At 40.7% G+C, this 14,716-nt stretch overlaps 2 protein-coding genes across 7 annotated transcripts in view; one reads left to right on the plus strand and one right to left on the minus strand.

Annotated features, from left to right (window-relative positions):
- Nucleotides 1–35: 35 nt before the first annotated feature.
- The window catches only part of ltbp1 (latent transforming growth factor beta binding protein 1), a 37,894-nt gene continuing 23,213 nt past the window's right edge, over nt 36–14,716 (minus strand). For 5 of the 6 annotated variants that reach the window (XM_078799042.1, XM_078799045.1, XM_078799041.1 and 2 more), the window contains 16 exons: nt 13,958–14,083; nt 13,757–13,882; nt 12,196–12,315; nt 11,981–12,103; nt 10,032–10,157; nt 9,822–9,950; nt 9,587–9,715; nt 8,227–8,364; nt 7,039–7,200; nt 5,804–5,893; nt 5,542–5,670; nt 4,444–4,584; nt 4,141–4,317; nt 2,552–2,704; nt 1,795–1,944; nt 36–1,478 (listed from right to left, as the gene is read on the minus strand). In XM_078799042.1, coding sequence (XP_078655168.1) covers nt 1,306–1,478; nt 1,795–1,944; nt 2,552–2,704; nt 4,141–4,317; nt 4,444–4,584; nt 5,542–5,670; nt 5,804–5,893; nt 7,039–7,200; nt 8,227–8,364; nt 9,587–9,715; nt 9,822–9,950; nt 10,032–10,157; nt 11,981–12,103; nt 12,196–12,315; nt 13,757–13,882; nt 13,958–14,083 — 2,192 coding nt within the window. In that variant the 3' untranslated portion in view covers nt 36–1,305. The remainder of the gene's footprint in view (nt 1,479–1,794; nt 1,945–2,551; nt 2,705–4,140; nt 4,318–4,443; nt 4,585–5,541; nt 5,671–5,803; nt 5,894–7,038; nt 7,201–8,226; nt 8,365–9,586; nt 9,716–9,821; nt 9,951–10,031; nt 10,158–11,980; nt 12,104–12,195; nt 12,316–13,756; nt 13,883–13,957; nt 14,084–14,716) is intronic. The other variant, XM_078799043.1, reaches the window with a different exon arrangement.
- exo1 (exonuclease 1) overlaps nt 12,325–14,716 on the plus strand; it is a 136,390-nt gene continuing 133,998 nt past the window's right edge. The window contains exon 1 of the mRNA XM_078799047.1: nt 12,325–12,329. The gene's annotated coding sequence lies outside the window, so the exon portion shown is untranslated. The remainder of the gene's footprint in view (nt 12,330–14,716) is intronic.

Consider the following 14,716-nt stretch of genomic DNA (forward strand, 5'->3'; position numbering starts at 1 on the left):
TGCATGCGTGGGTTTTCTCCGGGTACTCCGGTTTCCCCCCACATTCCAAAAACATGCTAGGTTAATTAGCCACTCCAAATTGTCCATAGGTATGAATGTGAGTGTGAATGGTTGTTTGTCTATATGTGCCCTGGGATTGGCTGGCCACCAGTATGTATGCCAAAATATAATGTATGCCAAATATGCATATGCCAACAACAGATGGGCCTCTCCAAGGTGCTGACAGCAATTCAACCCTCTTCCTGCCTGTTTTGGATGAGGAAAACAGAGCAAATATTGAGTGATTAACTCAATGTATTGTGTGATTAACTCATTCATGAATTATTATTGTCCCATGACTAGTGCCTCCGGGACATTTTTTCTGCACAAGAAAGTCACGTTTTAATCTCACAAGATGTTGTCTGTGACTTTGGACTTGACTCGACCTGTCTTGTCAGGACTGCAAGTCTTTGTTGAGACTTGAGACCAGCAAAAAAAAACCATAAAATATGCTTAAATATGCATATTTTCTGAATAATAACAGGTGATATTCAACCATGAAACAGCGTGATCTATTAGTAAAACTGTGATAAGAGTGAAGCCGGGAAATTCGTGACAAGGGACGACTGTACTGGCCCAGGACACTTGCAGTATTGCCCCCCCCCCCCCCCCCCCCATATCTGGCAGTGTCACACAGCTTTGTTTTTTTGTTTGCTTTGATTACATTTATGAAGTATCAGAATCTCTAAAGAGTAAGGGGGTCACGAGACACTCAAGTCTATTTGAACTTTACTTTGAAGGAATACTGAAAGCAATGCACAGAATGAACCCTCTTCCTGCCTGTTTGGAGGGCGGGGCATGAGGAAAACAGACACGCATGCACATGGCAATATACCAAATCCGGCAAAATTAGCCAATTTTTATTTATTGTGTGATTAATTTATAATTGTCCCAAGCCTTGTGCCCATGAGATTAATTTTTTTTAACGCTTTAATCTCGCAAGAACTTGTGAATGGCGACATCGTGACACCCTTACTGACGAAAATACTGCTGTGAAAAAGCACCTTCTTTGTTGGAAGCTTCTTGTTCCAAATATAAATGAGAATAATTACATAGCAATGTGATTAATCGCGACGGATCGCACAAAAAAATCATGTAATGTTTGTAATTGGCCACCACTAAATAGAATACATTTTAGTTGAGTCAAAAATACCCATAAGATCTTACATATGTCATTAAATAAGAAGTCAGGAGCTTGGCCGTCTGCTTTCAGAGTCTCTGGTCGCCCACTCCACTCCACTCCACTCCACTCCAGTCCGTCCACACTCACTGTGTGTGTGTTGATCTTTGGCGTGCCGCCGTCTCCACGCAGTAGTTGGCTTTTTCCGAGGCAGCGAAGCCCGGAAGGCACTCGCATCGGTAGGAACCCACCGTGTTGACGCACTTTGCATTTTTACACAGCGACATGCGCTTGTTGAGTTCGGAACACTCATTGACATCTGGGAAAAAAATAAAAAGAGACATGCTTCGGTGTCTGACTGGCGTGGACATGGCCAGCCAATCACAGGGCACATATAGACAAACAACCATTCACACTCACATTCATACCTATGGACAATTTGGAGTGGCTAATTAACCTAGCATGTTTTTTTTTTTTACTTCTAAGAGCCAGTGGCGTCCCAAGGCCTATTTTAAAATGTTTCCAAATCATAAATAAACAGTTCATGCATGCGATCGCTGTCAATCACACATTGTCAAATGTTAATCGACCTAATCGACCAGGTTCCACTGTCATGTGATGTCATGTTCTCTTACCGATGCAGGCCATGCGGGACAGGTCCAGCGTGTACCCGTCAAAGCACTCACAGGTGTAACCCTCCTGGACTCGAACACAGCGGCCGTTCTCACAGCCGTTCAGTATCCCGCACTCCTCCGCACGCAAACCCTCAAAAGGCTGGTACGGATCTGCGGCATCAACGATGACAGCATGAAAATTCTCCATTTTGCCCAAAACAATGTCGGTACCCGCAACAAATAATAATTAGGGAAAATGACAGCACAAAATGGTGAATATATATATACAGTATATATAAACTGTTTATACTGCACTGTCGGTATGTAAGTCATCCCTTGTTCATCATCATCTAAACACAGACTTTAACATTATTAGAGCCCTCAAGACATGAAATAACACCCCTATGATTTAATTTCCGCTCCTATTACCCAATGTGGTACATATTGTAGAAAATAAGCAATTTAAGATATACATATGAGGATAATGAAAATATAGGATGGATGTGACTAACCACTGTTAATGGTATCACCAAGGGAATCGATACGGTGTCTTATGAGGATGAGTTCCAGGGCTGGAATGTGAAGTAGCGCACTACAGCTTTCTCACACAAGATGGCAGCAAAACCACTTTTATTCACATTCTATCAGCATGACTTCACTTAGTGGAAGTCTCATCCAGTGTTGCTTTAGCGGCTTTGTTGCTAACCTCTGACCAAGACCTGTTTCTTCATGACCGTTATGTTCGTTCCAATAAGCCAGGTAAAAAAAAAGTACTTACACTCCTCGTGATCGTAAAATGGCTGCTGATCAGGCGATGGTGAGTAGTCTGGGCTCACTTCGTATTCGTGAACCGGAGCAGCAACAAGAGCATCACGGCCGTAAGGATGCAGTCCACCAGCCATAGGAAGGTTACACATGGTGGCATAATCACCTACAAACAGTGTTGGAATTAGTTAGTTACTACTTACTTCTCAAAAAAAGTAACTGTGTTACTAACCGAGTTACTCCAATACAAAAGTAACTAGTTACTAGTTAACAGTAACTACCCCCCCCCCCACCAAAGACGGTACAATTACAGAGGTTTGCATTATTTGCAGTGTACAGGTGTTTCTGTGGGTTTGAGTTGCTCACACAAGACAAAGTGGATAAAGTTTTTTTTTCGGGGACATAATGTACATTTTACCTTTGACATCAACGAGGTTAAAGTAGTGTCTGTACTTCCATTTGGCTAACGCTGTTTAGACTTCCGCTAAACACCCGCCCACCCAAGTTCTCTGATTGGCTGAAAACGCAATTATACTAAACCTGAGCCAATCCTCGTAGCTTATGCGCTCGAAACACCCGCCCACTTAAGTTCTCTGATTGGCTGAAGACGCAATTTTACTAAAACCTTAGCCAATCTTCATTGCTTATGTGCTGTAAACACCCGCCCACCCAAGTTCGGCTGAAGACGCAAGCTTACTAAACTTTAGTCAATCTTCATTGCTTATGTGCTCTAAACACCCGCTTAGGTTCTCTGATTGGCTGAAAACTCAATCTTACTAAACCTTAGCCAACCCTCGTCGATTATGTGCTCTAAACACCTGCCCACTTAAGTTCTCTGATTGGCTGAAAACGCAATCTTACTAAACTTCAGCCAATCCTCATTGCTTATGTGCTCTAAACACCCGCCCACCCATGTTCTCTGATTGGCTGAAAAAGCAATCTTACTAAACTTTAGCCAATTCTCATTGCTTATGTGCTCTAAACGCCCGCCCACCCAAGTTCTCCGATTGGTTGAAGACGCAATTTTACTAAAACATGAGCCAATCCTCATTGCTTATGTGGTTATCCCGCCCTCTCCCTTGTCACTGCAACTCTCTCACACTCTGACTGTGTTGCAGATTAGTTATGAATTCGGTTATGTATTTTTAGACGGCTTCAGTAACGTGCAGTAATGGGGTGTTGAAAATTGTAACGCCGTTATGCTGACAGTAAAAGTCATTAGTTAGATTACCCGTTACTGAAAAAGTAACGGCGTTAGTAACGTTATTTGTTATTCTCATCACTGCCTAGGAGAGCGCATGCAGATATTACTGTTAAAAGTTCCACTTTTAGCATGTTGGCCACACAGTTGGGATATCTGGAAGATCTGGGATCTAATCCCTGACATTTCTGTGTGGAGTTTGCATGTTCTCCCCGTGCATGCGTGGCTTTTTTCCGGGTATTCCGGTTTCCTCCCACATCCAAAAAAAACATGCTAGGTTAGGTTAAAGGGTGACTCTAAATTGTCCGTAGGTCTGGGGGTTGTGGAGAAAGTTTGCCGATTGATTCCCTGCATATCCCCACCATCCCAGCAGCAGGTTTGGTGTCCACCTCAGCACGTACCGGTGTTTTTGGTTGGGCATAAGGCACAGTCCATGCCCCACGCCTCTCCGAAGAGACAGCAACACTCAGTGAACGTCGTCTTCCTGTTGGGACCCAGCGGCTGGGTGCACGTCATAGATCGGGTCACCTTCTGCCAGCAGATACCTTGGAAGTCAATCTGCCCTCCTTCGTGTTGCGCTGCACACAAACATGCACAGACGTACGGATCGCTTCAGCATCATGGATCTTTTGGTGAGAGGTGGGCCAGACCCTGGACTGGGTGTACTGGGTGTACTGGGTTGCAGGACACAAGCTGAATCTTACCAGCCGCCTCAGGAACAAAGACGCAGCGGTTACTGTTGGGGTCCAACACCATGGGATGCGTACAGAAACAAATGTAGGAACCTTCCGTGTTCAAACACTGTCCTCCAAGACACACCGACTCATCAAGGCACTCGTTGATGTCTACCGGAAAAGAAGCACAGACATTTCACAATCTTGGATTATTTTCCGATAAAACTGATAAAACGACTGAATCACAAAAGCAAACAAATATTTCTTCATTCATTCATTCATTCATTTTCTACCGCTTATCCTCACAAGGGTCGCTGGAGCCTATCCCGAAAGGCGGGGTACACCCTGGACTGGTGGCCAGCCAATCCCAGGGCACATATAGACAAACAACCATTCACACTCACATTCATACCTATGGACAATTTGGAGTCGCTAATTAACCTAGCATGTTTTTGGAATGTGGGAGGAAAACTGGAGTACCCGGCACATGCAAACTCCACACAGAGATGGCCTAGGGTGGAATCGAACTCGGGTCTCCTAGCTGTGTGGCCTGCATGTTAACTAAAAAAAATATTTGTATCAAAGGAAAGCAATGCTTGATATAAAATTTTTGTTTTCTCCCTTTTTTAGTTGGGAACTGATACTTTCCTCAAACTTACCTGTGTTCTACTGATTACAAAAAAAGGTAGATTTTTTTTTCTTCCATGTTTACATAACCATAGAAACATAATATTCTGATGATTGACATGCAAACTCCACACAGAGATGGCTGAGGGTGGAATCAAACTCAGGTCTCCTAGCTGTGTGGCCTGCGTGTTAACTAAAAAAAATATTTGTGTCAAAGGGAAAGCAATGCTTGAAATAAAATTTTTGTTTTCTCCCTTTTTTTAGTTGGGAACTGATACTTTCCTCAAACTTACCTGATTACTAAAAAAAAAAAGGTACAATTTTTTCTTCCATGTTTACATAGTAGCCATAGAAACACAATATTCTGTGTGCCTTGAAGGAAAAGTCAAAATCCACTAAAGTGAAGTGGTTGGACACTTGGAAAGCCCAAATTGTCTACTGTAACCTTCCACTGTGGAACCGTGTACATCCACTCCCACAGATAGTGAGTCAGATACACACCTCTACACTCCAGTTTGACAGGGTCGTAGTCCTGCCCTGTCTTGCAGTAACACTCATATCCTCCCACGGTGTCCTGACAAAATCCTCCTTTGCAAACCTCCTGACCAAACAGCGTGCACTCATCGGCATCTGTAAAACACGTGATGCACAATTCAGCATCGGGCATCATACTGTACATCCATACTGTACACATCTTGTTACAATGTACTTCATTTCTGTGTGTATTCATTGTTAATAATCCCTCAAAGTTTGTTTTACTGACTTTTGAAGCTTTCGGCGGTCGGGACTTCATAAAGCGAATCTCCACTTGGGATAAATCCTTTTCCTGATGGACACATCTGCTTGAACTGGTCTGAAAGAGGCAGAGATGCTGGATGGAAATCACATGGAAGGAACTGCACATTTATTCATGAAAGTACAACCTACAGTAAATCTTTCTACTAGGTACCCTGAGAACGTCCTGATGGTAATGGTAATGGTAATGGTAATGGTTTCATTTCATTTGAACATGCATCAGATTCCAATTGAGTGCATCCCATAATCAGTTCCCAGTTCCACATGTCCAAAAGGAGTAGGAAGAAGCAAAGCTTATTAAATCCTACCCCTCCATCTTCTACTTTTACAATCACTAACTCTTACATTTGTTCACTTCCTGCTTTCCTTATATAGTTTAAGTTTTTTTTTTGTATTTTTTAAAAAATAAAAATTTTAAATTATTATTAAAAAAATATTATTATAAATTATTATAAGTTTTTTTATTTTTTTAAAAAATTAAAATTATTAAAAAATAAAAAAATGTACCAAAGAATAAGGTGCTATGACCATACAATGATTTTTGTAAAATTATTATAAAAAAATTATTATTATAAATAATTATAAAACATTTTTAATTTTGACTGTTTTTTTTAATAGACTGGACATAGGTTTGTATACACGGCCCGATTCTTTATTCCATGAGCTAAACATATAATCCAAGTCATGATCAAATTGTTCATAACTTTCACAAGTTTCACAGGGTTCCTGCCATGATTTATGCACTTCATGTTATATATTGCGTGTAATTTGTTACATTTTTCCAAGTAAATTTGCAAAAAAAATTATATTTAGAATTCATGGTACAGGCTGCACGGCAGTCGGGTGGTTAGCGCGCAGACCTCACAGCTTGGAGAACCGAGTACAATTCCACCCTCGGCCATCTCTGTGTGGAGTTTGCATGTTCTCCCCGTGCATGCGTGGGTTTTCTCCGGGTACTCCGGTTTCCTCCCACATTCCAAAAACATGCTAGGTTAATTAGCCACTCCAAATTGTCCATAGGTATGAATGTGAGTGTGAATGGTTGTTTGTCTATATGTGCCCTGGGATTGGCTGGCCACCAGTCCAGGGTGTACCCTGTACATGGTTCTTTTAGCGGTAAAGGTTGCCGACCCCTGGTATCGTGTGTGTGATCGCTTCCAGTCCAAAACCCTTACATCCCTTTTCTGTAACGTGTCCACTCACCCGTTCCATTGACAGGACAAGGATGAACCTCGCAGTTGTCCCCCCAGCCAGCCCCCAATGTGCAGCAGCACTCTTGCAGGGTGACATGGCTGGTGAGCACACTCTCGCACAAGTTCTCATCATTCAGATGGAAGTAGCACTCCTTGCGCTCCACTGATGAAGCTGACGGGCAAAGAAAGACAACAAAAGATTGCGATGGGTGCTACTGTACGCTGAAATGCTATGGCTAGCATAACGTAGTCCTAGCATAGAAGTGTTTCAAATGTACTTCTTCCCTGAGATCATATTTCTCCTCTCTTGTAGAGAAGTATTGGATGACATTTTTAGCTCATTGCTTATTTTTAGCCTTATGCGTTATTTTAGCTGTTTGAAGATGAACTATATCAGCAAGTTGAAGTATTTGTCATTTTACAAATAAGGAGTTAGTATGTTCTCTGTAGGCGCCATTATGAATTATCCTTACTGACCTTTTTTGCAGTACATTTAGCCAGTGACGATTGCTTTTATAGTTATTATCCCATATTTCCACACAATAAGTAAGATATGGTAGAACCAGAGAGCAATAAAGAGTGTGGAGTGATTTCTGATTGAGAACAAATTTTGCTTTGTTCAATATTGAAATATTTCTGGCCACCTTATGTTGTATATTTGTAATATGAGGTTTTCCAGCTCATATTTTCATCTATTGTGATCCCCAGAAATGTATTTTCCTTCACCCTTTCAATGTCTACACCGTCTATTTGTATTTGCTGGTGCGTGTCCTTGATGATTTTAGTTTTATTTAGGTTCAAGGACAATCTATTATCAGCAAACCATCTTTTTAGTGTGACCGTCGTCTGCCCCTCCCTCCCTCTGTACTCCCTTTTAACCTTAAATCTTAAAAGTTGCCAAGCGACAGCCTCAATCCCACTTTCACCATTTGAGAAGAAGAAACTCCACAGGTATTACATTGCTTAGGAAAAATTAAAAAAAATAAATATTTCACCTTTTTTTAAGGTCTAACTGTGTTACAACAAACCACCAACAAATCTGGGACTGAAGTCCTGAAATCAGCAAGGGATCAAATAATTATGCCCCCCCCCCCCACTGTTTTATTTGAAGACTCTAAATTGGTGGATCATGTGACGAGTCCATCTTGATCCAATTGTTCCGGATGTTTTAGACACTTAAAAGAAGGAAACCAGTCACCTGTTGGAACGGGCTCACATCTGGCAACCATGACGTTGTACTCTTGAGCAACGGGGCACACGCAGAGGAAGGAACCGTCGACGTTCACGCACTGAGCTTCCCCGCAGACGCTACTCAGCAACGCGCACTCATCGATATCTGTAGAAAAGTACGAAGAGATGATATATGAAACTATGTGTCGTAAAAAGAAACATGTGGGAATGAAAGGTAGGATATTTGATGGACAGTTGGTCAAAACAGTACCGGGAGAGGAAATAATAGAAAGCAGAAACGGGACAGGAAGGAAGGCAGCGAGATGACATTTTTAATGGTTAGCGGTACACCGCCGCTGCACGATGGTGTGCTTGTCGGTAAGTGAGTCCATCTGTTCTCGCCGCACTGCAGTGACGGCTTGGCACGGACGAGGCGGACGGCTGGGATGAATGTCGGGATAACCGAGCGAGGCTGCCAGATGACAGATGTGATGTGTGTGTGTGTGTGTGTGTTTAAAACGCAGACTGCATGGAATTAGAGCACTGTGGCCATTATGGCGTTAAGTACATCACCACTTGGATAACAGTCATTGGAGCTGCGTGTTCCCTTTGAAAATGAAAATAAAAATAAAAATAAAAATAAAAATAAAAATAAAAATAAAAATAAAAATAAAAATAAAAATAAAAATAAAAATAAAAATAAAAATAAAAATAAAAATAAAAATAAAAATAAAAATAAAAATAAAAATAAAAATAAAAATAAAAATAAAAATAAAAATAAAAATAAAAATAAAAATAAAAATAAAAATAAAAATAAAAATAAAAATAAAAATAAATTTTTTAAATCAATGAAAAATAAATCAATAAAAAATAAAATTATTTAGGGTCGCTTAAGAACATTTTAAAATAGGCCTAATGACGCCACTGGCTCTTAGAAATTAAGAAAAATAAAAACATGCTAGGTTAATTAGCCACTCCAAATTGTCCATAGGTATGAATGTGAGTGTGAATGGTTGTTTGTCTATATGTGCCCTGTGATTGGCTGGCCACCAGTCCAGGGTGTACCCCGCCTCTCGCCCCAAGACAGCTGGGATAGGCTCCAGCACCCCCCGTGACCCTTGTCAGGAAAAGCGGTATAAAAATAAAAATAAAAATAAAAATAAAAATAAAAATAAAAATAAAAATAAAAATAAAAATAAAAATAAAAATTATATTAGGAAAGCAGGAAGTGAACAAATGTAGCTATGATCTTACAACTTTTTATCAGCTGTCTATTTCACTTCAACCAATTTTGAAGCGCTACTTAGAACCTCGTTAAGATCCAACAGTGCAAAATGGAAGTGATCTAACATTTGGACCAGGAGTGTTTATTAACCTGCACCACTTACCCGTACAGCCTTGCTCATCTGGCGTTTCCTGGTAGCCTTGATCACAGAGGCATCTAAACGAACCCAGTCTGTTCTCGCAGAAACCGTGAGGACTGCATAACGTCTCATTGAGTCCGCATTCATCGATATCTGTTGATTCAAAGCGAGAGAACACGTCTTACTTCACACATCCATTTCATTTATTGAGAGCCGATGCAGGGCTGCACGGTGGTCGAGTGGTTTTGGCCCATCTCACCTTCACAGGAGGGCGTGTCCAGATTAGCAGTGAATCCACTCCCACACACACACAGATAGGATCCCTCCGTGTTCACGCATTCGCCATGAGGGGAGCAGAGGTCAGGCTCATCCACACACTCGTCAACATCTGAAAGCACGGAAACAGAACTTCCATTGAGAGGGTGAGGGTGAAGTAAACACACGGTGAGAGATTCCTTCACTTCACAACCTGTGCAGGCGGGGCCGTCCATGCGTCTGTAGCCGTGCGGGCAGATGCAAATGTAGGAACCCATGTTGTTACGACACTCCCCGACAGGCTGGCAGGGCTCGGCTTCCTCCAAACACTCGTCCACATCTGCAACAAGCACACGTCGTCACTCTCTCACCTTCATCCACGTGCCACCAGTCAGTATCGGACCATTCCCGTAAAAGATACATGATGCTTTTCTAATCCGCGTCGCAATCGAAAAAAAAGCACATACCGTATTTTCTGGACTATAAGTCGCACAAGGCCAAAAATGCATCATTAGGTAGAAAAAAAACACAAGTCACACTGGAGTATAAGTCGCATTTTTTGCGTGTTTATTTACCGTATTTTCTGGACTATAAGTCGCTCCGGCGTATAAGTCGCACAAGGCCAAAAATGCATCATTAGGTAGAAAAAAAAACATAAGTCGCACTGGAGTATAAGTGGCATTTTTTGCGGGTTTATTTTCCGTATTTTCTGGACTATAAGTCGCTCCGGCGTATAAGTCGCACAAGGCCAAAAATGCATAATTAGGTAGAAAAAAACATACATAAGTCGCACTGGAGTATAAGTCGCATTTTTTGCGGGTTTATTTACCGTATTTTCTGGACTATAAGTCGCTCTGGAGTATAAGTCGCACAAGGCCAAAAATGCATAATTAGGTAGAAAAAAACAACATAAGTCGCACTGGAGTATAAGTGGCATTTTTTGCGGGTTTATTTTCTGTATTTTCTGGACTATAAGTCGCTCCGGAGTATAAGTTGCACAAGGCCAAAAATGCATAATTAGGTAGAAAAAAAAAGTACATAAGTCGCACTGGAGTATAAGTCGCATTTTTTGCGGGTTTATTTACCGTATTTTCTGGACTATAAGTCGCTCTGGAGTATAAGTCGCACAAGGCCAAAAATGCAAAATTAGGTAGAAAAAAACAACATAAGTCGCACTGGAGTATAAGTCGCATTTTTTGCGGGTTTATTTTCCGTATTTTCTGGACTATAAGTCACTCCGGAGTATAAGTCGCACAAGGCCAAAAATGCATAATTAGGTAGAAAAAAAAAGTACATAAGTCGCACTGGAGTTTAAGTCGCATTTTTTGCGGGTTTATTTACCGTATTTTCTGGACTATAAGTCGCTCTGGAGTATAAGTCGCACAAGGCCAAAAATGCATAATTAGGTAGAAAAAAACAACATAAGTCGCACTGGAGTATAAGTCGCATTTTTTGCGGGTTTATTTTCTGTATTTTCTGGAATATAAGTCGCTCTGGAGTATAAGTCGCACAAGGCCAAAAATGCATTATTAGGTAGAAAAAACATACATAAGTCGCACTGGAGTATAAGTCGCATTTTTTGCGGGTTTATTTACCGTATTTTCTGGACTATAAGTCAGTCTGGAGTATAAGTCGCACAAGGCCAAAAATGCATACTTAGGTAGAAAAAACATACATAAGTCGCACTGGAGTATAAGTCGCATTTTTTGCGTGTTTATTTACCGTATTTTCTGGACTATAAGTCGCTCTGGAGTATAAGTCGCACAAGGCCAAAAATGCCTAATTAGGTAGAAAAAAACATACATAAGTCGCACTGGAGTATAAGTGGCATTTTTTGCGGGTAATTTATTTTCCAAACTACTTGACCAAAACAGACATTCCGCCATCTTGGAAGGCAAGTTGTAACAATAATAAAAGAATAGAGAACAGGCTGAATAGGTGTAAGATATGCTAACACAATGCTTATTCAGCTACACTAAAAATAAACATAAACATAAGTCGCTCTGGAGTATAAGTCGCAGGAAGAGCCAACCTATGAAAAAAAGTGCGATTTATAGTCCAGAAAATACGGTACATGTTGCAGTACCCAGTGGAAAATATTCCATTCCTAACACTAGTAACATGTGCTTATTGATGAAATGAGCTCTAGAGTATATACCGTACCATCGCACTGGTCTCCATTCAGGGACAGTCTGAAACCTGGACCACATTGACAGATAAAGGAACCTTGAGTGTTGACGCAGTGTCCCCTCGTGCAGACACGATGATCCTGGCACTCGTCTAGATCTGTAAGAATCACAACAACAAACATGAATACCATTTCAAGAGTCCCACCCCGTAGGACCTGTGAGTTAGCATAATGCCGCCTTAGAACCTACCTACACACTGGCCCCCCTGTGCCAAGAAGCCAGGATCGCAGGAGCCGCAGTTGTAACCGCCGGCTGTGTTCACGCAGATACCCGACAGACACACTGTCCTGTTTGCACATTCATCAACATCTGGGGAAATAAAGGCAGTATTTGTCTCATAAACATCATCACACACACTTTCTATTATATGTACAGTCTCTAGAGTTTATGAACAAATGAGGCAAAAATGTCCATTTTTAACATTGTATTCAATTGGAATATTAAGAAATAATATTCTAATAACAAAATAACAAACATGTTTGTGATGCGGGCTGCACGGCGGTCGAGTGGTTAGCGTGCAGACCTCACCCGAGTTCAATCCCACCCTCGGCAAAAAAAACAAAAAACATGCTAGGTTAATTAGCGACTCCAAATTGTCCATAGGTATGAATGTGAGTGTGAATGGTTGTTTGTCTATATGTGTCCTGTGATTGGCTGGCAATTTTAATTTTAATTTTAATTTTAATTTTAATTTTAATTTTAATTTTAATTTTAATTTTAATTTTAATTTTAATTCATTTTCGACCGCTTAATTTTAATTTTTATCAGATTCCAATTGAATGCATCCCATAATCAGTTCCCAGTTCCACATGTCCAAAAGGAGTAGGAAGAAGCAAAGCTTATTAAATCCTACCCCGCCATCTGGTACTTTTACAATCACTAACTCTTACATTTGTTCACTTCCTGCTTTCCTAATATAATTTAAGTTTTGTTATTTATTTTTAAATTTAAATTTATATTTTTTGTCACATACCGAAGTGATATAACCTAATATAGTTATGGTTTATTTATTTATTTATTTTTTGGTTTATTTTTGTCCCATAGCGAAGTACTGGGTGATATGAGCATCCAATGCCATAATGGGTACCATAGTGCGTGTCAATATAGTGATATATATAGCACATCATGACTGGTTCAAGACTCTTCATCCTTGGATTTAGCAAACATCAACTGCTTGTATTGTTTCTTGAATTGGCTCATCGTTTTCTGAATCAATGAGTTGAATCGGTTCAGAAGACCACCAGGAACCCTGAAAAAGTCCTAACTCTCATAAACCACGACGGAAGCGGGAAGGTGTTATTGCGTTTTGGAGAGGTTTGCTGAGTTTGCTCCTACAGACATAAATCTGTTTAGGTTTGTGGTCGGGGGAATTTTGTGATGAACTGGCAAGAAAGCACATAATGCTAGCATAATGAAACATAACAACGACCTCATGTTTATATCGCGGCACGGACTAACGAGGGCACGCAGATTTTAGTAACCGTGTGGTCTCTGGTCCCATCCAAGTTTCCGCCAATTTTTAATTCCCTTGATTCTCAAAGTCAAAATCCACTAAAGTGAACCACTCGTCCACCGTGCAGCCAAGAATAGACTTAAAAACAATAATAATAATAACAACGCAGCCTTATCATCCAAACTAAAACTCAACATGGAACCCTTTACGTCACTTCCTGGAACCTCACAATAAAGGAGGGATTACTGTACATAGACAGGAAGTGTGTGCCATCAAACACTAAATACTCATACAGACCCACACAAGTGGTTCCCTCTTCATCAGCCAGGAATCCTTGTGGACACACACAGAGGAAACTACCCTCCGTGTTTTGGCACAGACCGCCGGAGCACAAGGACGGACTCTCCAAACAGTCGTCTACATCTGAACAATGGAAACATCTGGTTAGTAGTACACAGAAATGATCTTGCGGTACTTCATGGCTTCTTATATACTGACCGACACAGGAAGTGAGGTCATCGCTCAAGCGGTATCCGTCATGGCAGTGGCAGGTGTAGCCTTCAGCTGTGTTGTAACAAACCCCCTGACCACAAATGTACGGGTTGATCTGGCATTCATCCACCTCTGCTTCGGAAGCGACAGAGAATGCAGTTAATTACCACAAATAATCCGAATTAATTCATTCAATTAAAAATCATTTCAAAATCATTTCAGCCTTTCAAAGGTGAATATTTTCATGAGTTATCATTGAAGTTATCATGGGTGTAATAACTGTGTGAGGCATATTTAGGGCTTAAAGCTGGATTGTGTTGTGGTTCAACAATGGCAATTGAAGAGACAAGGAATATAATAATGTATTTTCTGGACTATAAGTCGCTCCGGAGGCATTCATTCATTCATTCATTCATTCATTCATTTTCTTACGCTTATCCTCACGAGGGTCGCGGGGGTGCTGGAGCCTATCCCAGCTGTCTTAGGGCGAGAGGCGGGGTAAACCCTGGACTGGTGGCCAGCCAATCCCAGGGCACATATAGACAAACAACCATTCACACTCACATTCATACCTATGGACAATTTGGAGTGGCTAATTAACCTAGCATGTTTGTTTTTTTTACTTCTAAGAGCCAGTGGCGTCATTAGACCTATTTTAAAATGTTCTTAAGCCCCCCTAAATAATTTGATATTTTTTATTGATTTTTTTTCATTTACTTTTTTCATTTACTTTTTAATTTTTTTTTTTTTTTTACAAAAAAAAAT

Source organism: Doryrhamphus excisus, linkage group LG19 (assembly GCF_037039965.1).
Source record: "Doryrhamphus excisus strain RoL-2023G ecotype Guam linkage group LG19, RoL_Dexc_Guam_v1.1, whole genome shotgun sequence".
NCBI classification, from domain to species: domain Eukaryota; kingdom Metazoa; phylum Chordata; class Actinopteri; order Syngnathiformes; family Syngnathidae; genus Doryrhamphus; species Doryrhamphus excisus.